The sequence below is a fragment of the Staurois parvus genome, unplaced genomic scaffold (genome assembly GCF_062004578.1).
Source record: "Staurois parvus isolate SC_StPar_1 unplaced genomic scaffold, SC_StPar_1.0 ptg000530l, whole genome shotgun sequence".
Classification (NCBI taxonomy): Eukaryota; Metazoa; Chordata; class Amphibia; order Anura; family Ranidae; genus Staurois; species Staurois parvus.
Genome location: NW_028318326.1, coordinates 4968064 through 4984359, shown reverse-complemented (window position 1 = coordinate 4984359; position 16296 = coordinate 4968064). Strand labels below are relative to the sequence as shown.

Sequence of the window (16296 nt, the reverse complement as noted above, 5' to 3'; positions counted from 1 at the left end):
GACGGGCGGCCGATAAACGAAAAATCTGTGTCGGCCCCGTTGCCGATGCTGCAACCCATGTCCACAAAAAACAGCCGTTTTTTGCGAATTTTCCAGCATGACCAATAAAATAAATGAGGAGATCCGCGAAAAACGGCCGACGGGCTGGCCCCACTAATGGCGTGATTATCGGACGGTTTTTCGTGCCGATAAATGACCCGTCTATGGCCTGCATTAGGCTGGTCATAAATACCTCCTGTGTGTAAGTTTAAGTACATCGATCCGGCTGTCAGCCTACTGACATCACTTCTAAAAAGGCTGCACCCAGCATCATATGTACTCTCCAGCGCCTCAGGATATGCACAGCCAAAAGGAAAGCCAAGGGTACCAGGACAGCGACAACCAAAGGAAATGTTCCAGGGGTGCAGCCCTCCTCAGACGGGGAAATCAGCCACTGGATAGAGAGAAAACAGGTGGCGCACACACCTAGTGCATTATCCAAGGTTTATTGTAGGAATGAAATAATAAAAACATACTCACAGACGAAGCATGTATCTAAAAAGCATAGAAAAATGACAATGGCTACAACGGCGGGCAAGGTGTTCTCACTGTCAGTGCGGTCAAATGACTGACGCGTTTTGGGGACGAATCCCTTTCCTCAGAGCTGATGACCAACCTCTGATGCTGATGTATGGAGAGAAAGAGCCTCAACAGCGAGGCTCTTTCTGTCCATACATCATACATCAGCATCAGAGGTTGGTCATCAGCTCTGAGGAAATGGATTCGTCCCCGAAACGCGTCAGCCATTTGACCGCACTGACAGTGAGAACACCTTGCCTGCCGTTGTGGCCATAGTCATTTTTCTATGCTTTTTAGATACATGCTTCAACTGTGAGTATGTTTTTATTATTTCATTCCTACAATAAACCTTGGATAATGCACTAGGTGTGTGCGCCACCTGCACCCAGCATCAGTCTCAGGACTTTTGGATGTCTACACAATTGAGGCTTTTACAGGTAAATAACCCACATAAAACATATTAGCTGCACTTTTTAAGTTATGTGAATACTTTTCATGAAGTATTTGTTTTGGGGATGGGGTCTCTTTAAATTAGAACGGCTAGGCCAATAGCAAATGTTTAAGTGTTAAAGGGGCTCTGTTCTTTTAAAGTGAATAATTGTGTGTTTTAATGTGTTCTTTCAGGTTTATGAGGATGTAGATCAGTGCTGCCAGGCCTTATCACAGAGATTAGGAACCCAGCTCTATTTCTTTAATAAACAGTAAGTCATTTGATTTGAAATATCTGTGTCTGTATTTTGTACTATTCATCATGCACCAAAAGCCTGACTGCAGCCAAAACTTTCTTTAAAGTGTTAGAAGAGCAATAAAAACCTGCCAAAAATCCAACCTCATCTTGCACTGTAAAAAACTTTAAAAAAAAAAACCAAACCACAAATATTCAATATATTTCAGCTTACCAGTCCTTGGATCAGGTGGCTTTGTTCTTTATTTGTACCTAGTGAGGTAGCACATGTCTTGTCGTAGGATGACAATTGTATCTAGGAGGAGCAGTGTTGTCACTCTAGTAAGGGAGTATGTTAATATATTATTATACAGGATTTATATAGCACCAACTGTTTGCGCAGCTCTTTGCAGAATATGTTATAACTATATAACACCTCCTCCTCCCCATAACATAGGGAGGAAGGGATGTTGTAGTCAGAGATAGCTGTGAAAAATGCTAACTGTCCACAGAGGAAGAGCGCACATGAAGTTGTCTTCTCACAAAATTGCTGGCTGTATAAACAGCATGTTTTTTGTGCGCTTGTCAAACCGGTATAACAAATTCCTTTCACTGATATATTGAACAAACCATAAGGAGCAAAGAAGATACCGTATTTTTCGCTCCATAAGATGCACCTGACCATAAGACGCACCTAGGTTTTAGAGGGGAAAAACAAGAAAAAAAAAATATTCTGAACCAATGGACTGCAGACACAGTACAGGGGATGACCAGAGACTGCAGACATAGTACAGGAGATGACCAGAGACTGCGGGCACAGTACAGGAGATGACCAGAGACTGCGGACACAGTACAGGGGATGACCAGAGACTGCGGACACAGTACAGGAGATGACCAGAGACTGCGGACACAGTGCAGGAGATGACCAGAGACTGCGGACACAGTGCAGGGGATGACCAGAGACTGCGGACACAGTGCAGGGGATGACCAGAGACTGCGGACACAGTGCAGGGGATGACCAGAGACTGCGGACACAGTGCAGGGGATGACCAGAGACTGCGGACACAGTGCAGGGGATGACCAGAGACTGCGGACACAGTGCAGGGGATGACCAGAGACTGCGGACACAGTGCAGGGGATGACCAGAGACTGCAGACAGTGCAGGGGATGACCAGAGACTGCTGACCTTTGGGGAGGGAGAGGGAACAGGTACCTGAATTTGACAGGTACCCGCTCCCACTTCCGCGGAGTTGTCCTTCCTTCCTTCTTCCCGGGCCGGCTTCTGTGACAGCCGGGTGCCCACTGCGCATGCGCGAGAAGCGCTGCGCTTTGTGAATGGCCCGGCGCCTTCTGGGACCTGTCATGTGTCCCAGAAGACACCGGATCATTCACAAAGCGCAGCACATGCGCAGTGGGCACCCGGCTGTCACAGAAGCCAGCGCGGGAAGACTGTGCAGCACTGGAGTGAGGAACAGGTAAGGCCCTGCAGGAGAGAACAGCTGAGCGGCCGGCCCGGTATTCTGACATGGTGGCGGCAGAAATACCGGACCGGCCGCTTTATATTCGCTCCATAAGACGCACTGACATTTCCCCCCCTTTTTTGGGGGGAAAAAAGTGCGTCTTATGGAGCGAAAAATACGGTAAATGTATTATTAGAGTTTACATGCACTTTAGAGATCGCTTGTTATAAAAATAGAAAGATATGAGGACAGAAAGAACTTTCACTCTTTTAATGAGAAATATTATCTGTAAAATCCTACCACCTCCTGTATGTCTAGAGCTAATACACTACAGTGCATGTGACCATTCCCAACTACAAATATTTTGGGAGTTTTCTGCAATGCCAACAGGTTTCATTGTCTTGTTGCTTTCCAGTAAATTTACTGCTGTCAAACTTTAGAATGTCTGTTTGCCTAGACTATGGTAACTTTCTGTAAATATGAGGAGGTGGATATACAGTTTAATACCCAGTGAAGTGGGTACAGCCTGTTGTATTGAGATACCAAGTTTCCAGTAAACGAAGGCTGGGTACACAATGACTGAAAATTAGCTGAATACGGTCAGTTCTCCAGGAACCGGCTGACTTTCTGTCCATGTGTACAGATCCCCTGTCAGACAGAAGCTGGCCTCATGACCAGCTTCTGTCATATGGGCATGCTGGAAAACCAGTATCCGATCAACACTGACAGCTGATGGCTGTGAGCACTGATCAGTGTATTCTGGTGTGGGGGGGGAGCCCAGCTTTTGCAGTTCCCCATGTCAGAACACAATAGTTCAGTGGGGGAGATCACCACACTAACATTGCTTGCGTTAGTATGGAGAAATGTAAGGTGTTTTTTTTTTGGTTTTTTTTTCAGCACCTTGAGTTGAACAAAAAAAAAAATCTTTTAATGTGTACCCTGCATAAGTGTATACATACTTTCAGCTTTACATCTCCAACAGTGGGCCATTTGGCTCCATTTGTCACAAGGTGATGGAGTTGATATGATGCTCTTTGTAGAGACCATTGACCCCTGATAACTACAGAGTACATAGCTGAACGGGACATTTCCTAATCACTTATTTTCGTCACCAAATCTAGTCCCCTGTCTATACTACAGTTGTGAGCCTCATATAGTTCAATGAAAACTACAAGAAATGCCAATGTGATTGTAGCTGTAATAGTGAACTTGCAACAGAAACAAATGAGTACTGTCCATGATACTTTTTTTTTTTTTTTTTTTTTGCACTAACATACAATTTTCAGGGAAAGCTTGTCCTGAAATTTGTATGTTAGTGCAAATAAAAATTGTGTTACAGACAGAACTCAGTTGTTTCTGTCTGTTAAAGTGAAGCTGAAGATGGAGTGTCACAAGTGCATGATCGAATTCCAATGAACTGAGGACCTTTTAACAAATTTAGATCTAATGAATTATCATTTTTAAAATCTATCTCGCTGTTACATATGTTGCTCAATGTCTCTGTGCTGTCACATCAGACTCTTTAATCTGTCTAGTAAAATCTTTTCAACTGCTTGAAACCCAGTTGCACTTATATGGTGCCCCCATGAACCAAGAACTTATACAAGTTGACAGTATTTTACATCGCAGGGAGCAAAGAAGTGCAGAAGCCCAGATACAATGGGTAATGCTCATATTTTCAGCATGATATTTACTTAGTTAAATCTTGTCCTTCATCTGTAAATTCAGCATCAGTTCTAAGTAGCAGAGATTGCAAAAATTTAGTTTGTTGTGATTTGATACAAGAACAAGGGTGTAACTATACCCCAGCAGATCCTGTGGCTGGTAAAGGACCCAGAAAAGTCGGGTTACACAGTTATTTAAGAAGACAGTAAAATCATTGAGCATATACAGTACATTAAGTTAGCGGTTTAAAAACCTTCATAGTTTCTGTAAATGTCTTACTCTGTATCATAGATATATTGCTTTTGAGATGGACAATTAATTGTAAGGGAACCCCCTAACTGTTTTGATATGGGGCCCTATCACACATTTATATGACTCTGTATAAGGAAGAACACGTCATCTCAGCCTAACTCGGTAGCAGTGGCCCCATGTATAGATTCTGATGATCATATACAGTAGTTTTGCATGTGTTAAGCAGAAAACCATCATTCAATGATACATCCAGTGTACATCTTTGCAAAACTCTCTCTGCCAGCTGCCCAGAATTGCAGCGATGGGTTCTCAGATGCAGAAAGCTCCTATTGTAAATGAGAGGCAGCTTGGTTTGCACAAGATATGCACCTGGTCCTGTTTGTATGCTGCTTAATAAATCTCCCTCAGTGTGACATGCAGAGATTTGCAAGCTCCGGAAAGTTCTTAGGCTGTCATAGCTCCGTTATACAAATGCACAAAGTCATAATATCTTAATTATGCTTAGACACAGTGGATGAAACCTTTCATATGTGGTTATTAATATTTTTTTCAAATTTGTCTTTGTTGATGTAACCCCTTAAGCTAGCTTAAAGGAATGGCATTCTCTACTATATCTACCTAGCATGGCAGCTTTCCATATGGAAAACACGTGTTGTGAGCAATTTAGAAGTCGTTATGATGCTCTTATCTAGCTCTTGATCCCATTAAGTCTATAATATAACATAATCCATATGGCAGTTTTTAAAGTATAAACTGATCAACAAGGAGTTATACACACTGTGTTTATTCTGCACATAATTAATTCACATTGCATCAGGCTGGTAATACATGGGCCACTTTTGAAAGTTTATACTCATGCTTGTAAGCATTTATTGTCAAATTTTAGCAAATCTAAAGATAGCTATACATGGAAGAGACTGTCAGTTGAGGTTGACCCACTTACTCTTGCTTTCCCTGAGCTGGGACTGGGGTGGGCATTTTTAGATTAATCATGGCTGTGAGGAAGATATTTTCCTGGGAACACTACAATACTGAGATTGAGCCAAGTATTTTGCATTGCTAGGTCAGTAACGGAGACGCTAGACATTTCCAGGAACACTGGGGTTTATTTAATAAAGCTGGAGAATGCAAAATCAGGCTCAGTCCTGCATAGAGATCAGCTTCCAGGTTTTATTGCTAAAGCTTAGTTGAACAAGCTAGGGTTAGAAGCTGATTAGTGTCTATGCAAAAGTGAGCCTGATTTTGCACTCTCCAGCTTTAGTAAATAAACCCCACTGTGTGCTGTGCTGGGGTTCTAGTATGGTGGTATTTGCAATGCACTGTCAGACTGGCAGAGGGGCATATAGAGATTTCCAGGTAGAATATGCTGATGAGCCAGGGATGGAGACCCTGGGATATTTCCAGGGAAACTGTGAGCTAAATGAAAAAACATAACACTAAAATAAGAGTGTTGATGTGGGGTGAATTTTTAGTATTTTTCTACATAATTTTTCCATCTTCTGTCCTTTTTACCATTACATGAATAGGCATACCTCTGCTAGTAATAGTCTATGGTTATTGTATTTAAAAGAGGCATGAGCACAGACTTTGAGCTGGAGTATGGACTCGGAGAGGAAACCCTCACATGAGGAGAGACAAATAAACACCACACTCACTTAATTTTTTTTCTGGACTTTTTTTTTGGCTTCTTCACTTTCACAGGTCCTTCTTGCATCTCCACCCTTTCAAATTTATGTGATGGGTGCGCTGTGTATGCTATAATTGCTGAAAAACATACTAACTGATTTCAGTACACAGTTCAACTCACAGCAATCTTATAGGAATAAACAGTCGATGCAGGAAAATCTGAGATCCATTTTTATGTAAATATACAAATCAAGAGAACTATGCAAAATTGGTAATGCACAATTATATGAAGATAACTTTTATAAAGGGCTGTTGAAATATAGTTGCACATAGCAGACGCCTTTAGTGTCTATTTCCGAGGTGAAAAACTGGAGTTTCTCTTTTCAGCTGGCGTGATGTACGTATTAAAGTGCTGTGAAAAAGTATTTGCTCCTTCCTGATTTTATATTTCTTTGCGTATTTGTCACACTTAAATGATTCAGATCATTAAACAAATTTTAATATTACACAAAGATAACCAAAGTAAATACAAAATGCAGTTTTTAAATTATGATTTATTTTATTAACCATAAAAAGCTGTCTGGCCCTATGTGAAAAGGTAATTGACCATCCCCCTTGTTAAAATGAATGAACTGTAATTAAATACATTTGCTAGAAAGCTGAGTTAAATTTCACTTGCCACACCCAGGCCTGATTAGTGTCAGACCTGTTGAATCAAGAAATCACTTAAAGTAAAGCTGTCTGACAAAGTGAAGCATGCTAAAAAAGATCTAAAAAAGCAACACATCATGCCACAATCTAAAGAAATTCAAGAACTGATGAGAAACAAAAAATTAACATGTATCAGTCTGGAAAGGGTCACAAAGCCATTTCTAAGGCTGTGGCACTCCAGCAAACCATGGTAAGAGCCATTATCCACAAATGGAGAAAACTTGGAACAGTGGTGAACCTTCCCAGGAGTGGCCAGCCTACCAAAATTACTCCAAGAGCACAACGGCAACTCATCCGGGAGGTCATAAAAGAACCCAGAACAACATCTAAAGAACTGCAGGCCTCAGAACTGAAGGTCAGTTCATGATTCAACAATAAGAAAGAAACTGGGCAAGAATGGCATCCATAGGAGAGTTCCAAGGCGAAAGCCACTGCTGACCAAACAGAACACAAAGGCTTGTCTCACAGTTTGCAGAAAAACATCTTGATTATCCCCAAGACTTTTGGGCAGATATTCTGTAGACTGATGAGTCAACTTTTTTACTTTTTGGAAGGTGTGTCCCCCCCATTACATCTGACGTAAAACTAACAGCATTTCATAAAAAAGAAAATCATGCCAATAGTCAAACATGGTGCTCTACATGATTTTCTGTGCTCTACCAGAAAATCTTGAAGGAGAATGCCTGCCCATCAGTTTGTGACCTCAAGCTCATGCACACTTGGTGTGTTTCATATCATTGTCCTGGTAAATAACCCAAGTTCACCTCTGGCTCAAAAAAAATATTTTTTTTGGAGTGGCCTAGTCAAAGTTCGAACTTTAATTTGACTGAGATGCTGTGGCATGACCTAAACAGGCTGTTCAAGCTTGAAAACCCTCCAACGAGGCTGAATGAAAACAATTCTGCAAAGAAGAATGGGTCAGAATTCCTCCACAGTGATGTGAAAGACTGAATTGCCAGTTATCGCAAACGCTTGATTGCAGTTGTTGCCGCCAAGGGTGGCACAACCAGTTCTTGTGTTTAGGGGGCAATTACTTTTTCACACAGGGCCAGGCAGGTTTGGGCAGCTTTTTTTCCCTTAAAAAATGAAGGCGTCATTTAAAAACTGCATTTTGTATTTATTTGGGTTATCTTTGTGTAATATTAAAATTTGTTTGATGATCTGAATCATTTAAGTGTAATAAATATGCAAAAAAAAACCAGGAATGGGGCAAATACTTTTTCACAGCACTATATCTTCTGTAATATGGCAGGAGATAACCGTATACCTTACCCTACTCCTTGTGACTTGACATCTTCCTGAGTGACAAGGTCGCAGCATTCAGGGCTTTCAGGTGGAAGTGCTGTCATTCACAGGGCCACCACTTCTCTTTGATTTTGCAGTGATGTTTATTACCATTTGTTTAGCCATTAACACAACAGAAATGGATCTCACGGCCATCACTATGTAGTTCCTATTCTCACTTTGCAAGGAATTCTAGACACATGAAAAGCCCAGGAGGGATGTCAGGGAGTGTTTGAAGTGCATTCGTCTTTTCTTACTAAGTTTTGTTATGCACACAAGCTGTAGGGGACTTTGGGAAGGGACAGGCATTTTATCTAGTTTGTCCTACTGGCTGAAAGGGTGAGAAACAGTTGGCACTGGTCAATCTACTGGTCACGGCGAGGACACCCATCAAAAACTATGCTAACTTGCGGATGTGATGAGAAATAGTTTATGAACACATGACAAAATCTGATAAGTATCGCTCTAATTTTTTGGTGGTTAAATAAGTATCCTATATTAGCTACTATCTCCAACATATCTATATTTTAAAATGTCAAACTGCTTTAGATGCATTGTGATCTATTTTTTAAGAACACATTCAGATTACTTGAATAGCAAATTATAGAGAATTGCAACAAAAATGCAGCAAGCAGAACTAGCACAGTGACAAAATGTGCTTTACTTCTTGCTTTAAATACAGTTCAGGGTTGGAGGAGCTTGCCGAGGGATTTTACAACAAGCCAAAAACCATCTTTGTGCAACCAACCCAATTATTGCACGTTACACTTTAAAATTTGGAGCCTCGCTTGCTGCCATTAAAGCTGGCCATAGACTGTTAAAATTTAGACCAGTTCATCAGTGGGTGTTCTTGTCAACTGCCTCTTGCCCAAAATCCCTTGATTGAAAAAAATCGAAGGAGCCAGGATAAAAATTGTCAGCTGAGCAGCGCCTGCATACAGTCGAATGCTGCTGCTCTTCAAATATTTTGACAGCTGGCGGGTCGGCTGTCAAAATACAAGAGCTACAGCAGGAGATTTGTTCATTCATGCTGTGTAGCGTGGATAGAGGATTTTGTTAGATGTTTTCACTTCAACCTGCAGACTGAACAGGGAACATCAATGTGTATGGTCAGCTTTAGTCATTTATGCAAATCATAGGGTGTCCATGGGCAAAGTGACAGTCTCCTGCTATGTGGAAAAACTGGCTTGTCAGATGGTAAAGTGGCATACCTTTAGATGTCATAAGCGCTAAGTTTTTATGGGGGGAAAACATTGTCTGATTACTTTACTTTTTTTCCCGATGATAGGCCAGTGCCATAGGTTTCTCTTGCAGGCCTTTAGCTTCTTTCTCCGTAGTCCTAAATGCAAACAGTAGCCTGACACTACCTTTTGTATTTAGGGGCTTGCTGAAGATGGAAATGTCTCAGGGTCTGACAGAGTTGTTCCTTCATGCCTGGCTACCCACTACTGTCTGTTCTATAGTATAATATATTTTATATTGTTAGTATGCTTAGGGATGAATGATAACAGAAACTATGTCCTCCATCTTTTGGTTCTTTCCAAGTGATTATTATAGGTTTTCATGCCATGAATCCTTTAGAATCACTGATGTTTGTGTAAACAATACTATTCAGTAAAAATGGATGACAATATGTTGAGATAATATTTTGTACCGGGGTGGTAATTAGACAAATAAAGTGTGGAAAAGAACAGGCAGACAGGTCATGGTAAAGAGTCCCCTACTAAACCATTGTAAATTACAGTGGAACCTTAACTTCTAACTTAAATCCAGTGAGGCTTATTTTCTATTTCAGGATAGTGGCCAGATCCATGCAAATCATTCCCTTTGGTTCACTGTGCATCCAGAACTGCTGTTTTATAACACTCGTACAGCCTAATAATACAGAGCCTAATACATTGGCCCTAGTAAATGTATGTATGAATGTGAGTTAGGGACCTTAAATTGTAAACTCTTTGAGGGCTAGGGACTGATGTGAATGAACAGAATATATGTAAAGTGCTGCATAAATTGGCAGCGCTATATAAGTACCTGAAATTAATACATTAAGTATATGTATGAAGATGTCTTTAGATAGTGTGGCTGGAAGTGTAGACACAGTCTGATTGCCTACAGACCTCTTTGCCAACCAGCCCTTCCCTAACAAGAACAGTCATCTCAAGCAACCATTTGTGTTTCGGCTTATAAAGCCGAGCAGGTGCAGGCATGCTGCAGACAACTGTGGCACCAGTTTGTTGGGAAAAAACGATAGCAAAATTAAGATTTTTCAACCTGACCAGTCATTGTTCCCCTAGATGAGCCTATACAGGCAACTAATATACATTAGGACCCTTTCACACAGGTGGACCGATCATGTCCCCCTTTCCATTTTTCAGACGGACCGATCGGGCCCTCCATGGAACAGCATATGTAAACAGACATGTGTCTGTTTTACACTTTCCTGCTTCTGATCCGATCAGATCTGCTAAAAAAAGTCAGATGGGGAACAGTTCATTGTCTGTCTAGTGGATCAGATCAGATGATAGTCGGATGTACATGGACTGTCCATAGAGGGAAGCACAGCAGAAGCGGAGTGGACACGGACCTGTCATGTGCCTGCCTAGAGGGGATCAGTGGACAGATCCCCCCCGCTGAGCAGGCGGATCTGCTGGTGGGGTCCACCTATGCGAAAGGGGCCTTAAACGGTTAAATTATTAATTTTTGCCTATAGGCACCTTAAGGGGGGTGATGTCCAATAAATATTATACATATTTATGTTATGTTTTTTACATGATGTGAAAAGAGCAAGCAGTTATCCTGTAAATTTAGCATACACACAAAAAAAGGTATTCATAGACCTACGATCATCATCTGGACAATTCCAAACCTTTCCACTCCAGCATTGTTTGCCAAATTAATCAGTGGCAAGCCCATAGTCGTGAAAGGAGTTAATCTGATCGGAAACATTTGCAGAATTTATGTTACGTGTTTTAGCCTCATTAATAGAAGTCACAGATGGTTTTTGCCTTGAACACTGCACTGATCTGTTTCTTGTCTATTCCTGTAGACCCACTGAGCTGGATGCTCTGGTATTCGGACATCTGTTCACAATCCTCACCACTCAGCTGACTAATGATGAACTCCGTGAAAAAGTCAAGAATTACAGCAACTTGATTGCTTTCTGCCGAAGAATTGAGCAAAACTATTTTGAAGACCATGACAGGGACAGTTCCACTGGGTCTTCTACGAGATTGTCCAAAGGTCCAACACTGCCTTAGAGTTTCTCTTATGTTTTTGTGGATTTTTTTTTTTGGGAGGGGGCATTATGGGAATGAGAATAAAAATGTTTTGTAGAATTTACTATGTGCATACAGTGACTGACCCTTCACATGGCACAAAGCACCCTTAGAAGGAGACTGTATCTGCATCATAATAAATGTAAGACATCTGAATGAAGAGTACACTTCCTTCTTTTTGATCTTACCCCAAGCCTCTGACCAAGACCTATACAGATGTAGCAAACAGTGGCTTTAATTCCCAACAGCAGAAGAACAAAGGACAGCTCATTTGCATTACACTCCAGGGATCACAGTCCCCAAATGCTAGTTACATGATGCAGTAGGGCTAGTTAAACTACTGTTTTAGGGGCTTAACAAGGATGGACTCTGAAAATCTGTGTGTTTACAAGGTGATTATCCCCTGTAACAGATTAGCATTCCAAAGATGAGAGTGTAAAGTTAATCCAGTTAAGTAACCAAATTCTCTTTTTTCCCTGTTGAGTTTTGCTTAAATATTGTATATTATTATTATTGCTTAGGCTATTTCCTTTGAAACAAAGCCATTTGGTGTTTATTCCTTTGTATCTTTTGGAGAGGTTTGCATCAGGCCTGCTGTGTCCAGCACCCTTTTCCTTTTAATCTGAATGTTCTCACACAAGTAATCGCCATCCAGACCTGCCCATGTCATGAGAATCCGCAGTAACTGGATTTTCCTACTTCAGCACATACTGCGCATAGATGGAATTTCTGTATGTCTTGGGAGGTCTGTCTGCTGGGATAAAGTATATGTCTGGGCCAAATAAAATAAATGAATATATATATATATATATATATATATATTTATATATATATATATATATATATATAATTTAGTACATCTGTGCAGTGCATATCCCAGTGTTTTATCACATCATTGCAAGTACAAAAAAGTAGCTGTTGATCCTGTCAGAAATCCAGTGTGCTTCTATCTTCCTGTAGTGAGCTGACAATGCTGCTATTTCTGTGTACTAAAGAACACCTTCCCCCTATTCAGTGGAGAGTGGAGGGTGTTCTGTAGTCCAGCAGGGGGTACTGGGTAGGGATGACAATACTGGTTGGAATTCTAGTGCAGCAGAGACAGCACTGACAGCTCAATCAGGAAGTCGGGAGCACAATGGATTTCTGTCTGACCAACAGGTATTTTTCTGTACTTGTATCATTTTTCAAAAGAAGAAACATGGAAAAATTTGTATACATTGCAGAGATTTACAGAAAACATCCAAAAATAGAAGCCAAACATGGTACAGAAAGTAGTTCTGTTGAAATATTGAAAGAACAATGCCACGTGAAAGATTTTACTAACTTAATGTTGATTATATATGTTAATTGGTGGACCCTCAATATGTAGTGAAGATGCAAAGGTATTCTTTTCCAGGGCTAAAGCACAGTCCATTTATCAGGAGACTAATAAAGTAAGTTGCTAATGTTCAGTATGTGAATTACAAACTTGCGTAGTGCCCAAAACAAAATTGAGCACAAAAGGCAGCATTAAACATTGCAAAGTGTTGGAAACAAAGAATATATAACTTTAGTGTATTGAAAGCAACACAATATTGTTCAAATATAATTGTTTTTTGTTTTAAAATAAAAGTAACCCATACCCCTACTCAGTATTTATGCAGTAATAGCTGGTGTGCTACTACTACGCATATCCAAACCTAAAACCAAAAATGTAATACACTGCTCAAAAAAAATTAAAGGAACACCTTGAAAACACATCAGATCTCAATGGGGAAATTCTCATGCTGGATATCTATACTGATATGGACTGGGTAATGTGTTGGGAACGTAAAGATGCCCCATCGTTTGATGGAAATGAAAATTATCAACCTACAGAGGACTGAATTTAAAGACGCCCCGAAAATCACAGTAAAAAAATGATGCAGCAGACTAGTCCATTTTGTTGAAATTTCATTGCAGCTACTCAAAATGGTAATCAGTAGTTTGTATGGCCCCCATGTGCTTCTATGCATGCCTGCCAACATCAAGGCATGCTCTTAATAAAATGATGGTTGGTGTCCTGGGTTATTTGCTCCCATATCTGGACCAGGGCATCACTGAGCTCCTGGACAGTCTGAGGTGCAACCTGGTGGCGTCGCATGGACTGAAACATGATATCCCAGAGGTGTTCTATTGAACCTAGGTCAGGCAAGCGTGGGGGCCATTCAATGGTTCCTTCATCCTCCAGGAACTGCCTGCATACTCTCACCACATGATACTGGGCATTGTCGTGCGCCAAGAGGAACCCAAGACCCACTGCACCAGCGTAGGGTCTGACAATGGGTCCAAGGATTTCATCCCGATACCTAATGGCAGTCAGGGTGCCATTGTCTAGCCTGTAGAGGTCTGTGTGTCCCTCCATGGATATGCCTTTCCAGACCATCTTTTACCTACCACCAAAACGGTCATGCTGAACGATGTTGCAGCATAACCTTCTCCATTTCTTCTCTAGATCCTTTCACGTCTGTCACATGTGCTCATGGTGAACCTTCTCTCATCTGTGAAAAGCACAGGGTGCCATTAGTGGACCTGCCAATTCTGGTGTTCAATGGCAAATACCAATCGAGCTCTATGGTACCAGGCAGTGAGCACAGGGCCCACTAGAGGACATCAGGCCCTCAGGCCACCCTCATGAAGTCTGTTTCTGATTATTTAGTCAGAGACATTCACACCAGTGGCCTGCTGGAGGTAATTTTGTAGGGCTCTGGCAGTGCTCAATCTGTTCCTTCTTGCACAAAGGAGCAGATACCAGTCCTGCTGATGGGTTAAGGACCTTCTACGGCCCTGTCCAGCTCTCCTAGAGTAACTGCCTGTCTCCTGGAATCTCCTCCATGTTCTTGAGACTGTGCTGAGAGACAGTAAACTTTCTGGAAATGGTACGTATTGATGTGCCATCCTGGAGGAGTTGGCCTGCCTGTGCAACCTCTGTAGGGTCCAGGTATCTCCTCATGCTACCAGTAGAGACACTAACCCTAGCCAAATGCAAAACTAGTAAAAAAAACAGAAAAGATGAGTAGGGGAAAAAAATATCAGTGGCCTCCACTTCTAAAACCATTCCTGTTTTGGGGATCATCTCATTTTTGCCCATCTAGTGCATCTGTTGTTAATTTCATTAACACCAAAGCTGCTGAAACTGATTAACGGCACCCTCTGCTACTTAACTGACAAGATCAATATCCCAGGAGTTTAATTGACTGGATGCTGTACTCTGATTAAAAAGTGTTCCTTTCATTTTTTTGAGCAGTGTATATTACAGGTTACCTGTCCTTAGATGCAGTGGTTGCATTCGTTTTCTTTTTTCAGGCTAAACATATTTTCAGCAAGTACAGAAATGCAGTGCCCTTGTCACTTCCTGTGAGCTTTACAGAAAACACAAACATCCTTATTTTTTTGTAAAGTAGTAATTTTATTTCATGGAGATGAACAAAAATCAGTCATGTTTGATGTCCAGTCTGTGTGAAAACCACGGCTCTTTCCATAGATACAGTGGAGAAGTGGGAGAAGTGAGACCACCCACGGACAGGAAGTGTGTTAGTCACAGGATTACCAAGTAAAAATAATGGGATGAAAACCTTAAAAAAGAAAACTAAAGCAGTCACCACATCTAAGGACTGGTAAGCTGCAGTATTTGATATTTTTGATTTTGGGTTTAGATACATTTTTAAGTAATGGTGATCTGGCTTTTGATCATTACAAATATACTTACCTTCTTATGGTTCTCAAAGCACTCTTCCCTTCCAACATGCTCATAAATGACTAAAATACAAAGTGAAAGGGTTATTTTTTTTTTGCTTTAGGCATAAAGAAAATGATTACCATGCCATAGATGACTCTGGGTGCTAAAACTTCTGTGTGACCAAATCCTAAAGACACCCACTGCTCATTAACCTTTTTCTCCTGTGGCCAGCTTAACCATTTGAATACTGGGCAATTTTACACCTTCCTGCCCAGGCCATTTTCCAGGTTTCAGCTCTCACACTTTGAATGACAATTGCGCGGTCATAGAACATTGTACCCAAACTAAAATGTTATCATTTTCTTCACACAACTAGAGCTTTCTTTTGGTGGTATTTAATCACCGCCGAGGATTTTATTTTTTGCTAAATTATCAAAAAAGACCGAAAATTTTGAAAAAAATTTCTTTGTTTCTGTTATAAAAGTTTGCAAATAAATAAGTGTTCTTCATAAATTTAGGCCGAGATGTATTCTGCTACATGTCTTTGGTGAAAATAACCCAAATTAGGATGTATTTTTTAGTTTGTAGGAAAGTTTTATAGAGTTCACAAACTATGGTATATATCTGATTATTGATCAATCCTGAAGTACTGACGGCCAATCTAATTTCTTGAGGTCCAAGAATGTCAGAACAGTACAGATATCCCCCCAAATGACCCCTTTTTGCAGAGTAGACAGTCCGACGTACTTCATAAGAGGCATGGCGAGTTTTTTGAAGTTGTATTTTTTTTGTCATAATTTTTTGGAAAATAAAAAATGCTAAAAATTATTTTCACTATTTTTTTTTTACATACTGTCACCAGTGCAGTACAGCGTCTTCATATAACTGGCATGGCGGTGATCAGGGGCACTGACTGGTGACAGTATGAAAAAAAAATTTTTTTTTTTAAACTTTTTTCATTATTTTAAATTTTTTAGTACTTTTTTTTTCTTTTTTTTTAAGATTTTTTTTTCATATTTCACTATGTCCAAAGTAGTACAATGTTACCATAGTAACATTGTACTACTTTGGGGAAGTGATCAGTATTTTTTTTTTTACACAATT

The 16296-nt window shown here is 40.6% G+C and overlaps 1 protein-coding gene across 2 annotated transcripts in view; it reads left to right on the top strand.

Moving 5' to 3' along the window:
- The window catches only part of MTX2 (metaxin 2), a 269812-nt gene extending 258161 nt beyond the window's left edge, over positions 1 to 11651 (top strand). For both annotated transcript variants that reach the window (XM_089690455.1, XM_089690456.1), the window contains 2 exons: positions 1183 to 1259; positions 11267 to 11651. In XM_089690455.1, coding sequence (XP_089546581.1) covers positions 1183 to 1259; positions 11267 to 11477 — 288 coding nt within the window. In that variant the 3' untranslated portion in view covers positions 11478 to 11651. The remainder of the gene's footprint in view (positions 1 to 1182; positions 1260 to 11266) is intronic.
- The last annotated feature ends 4645 nt before the right edge of the window (positions 11652 to 16296 follow it).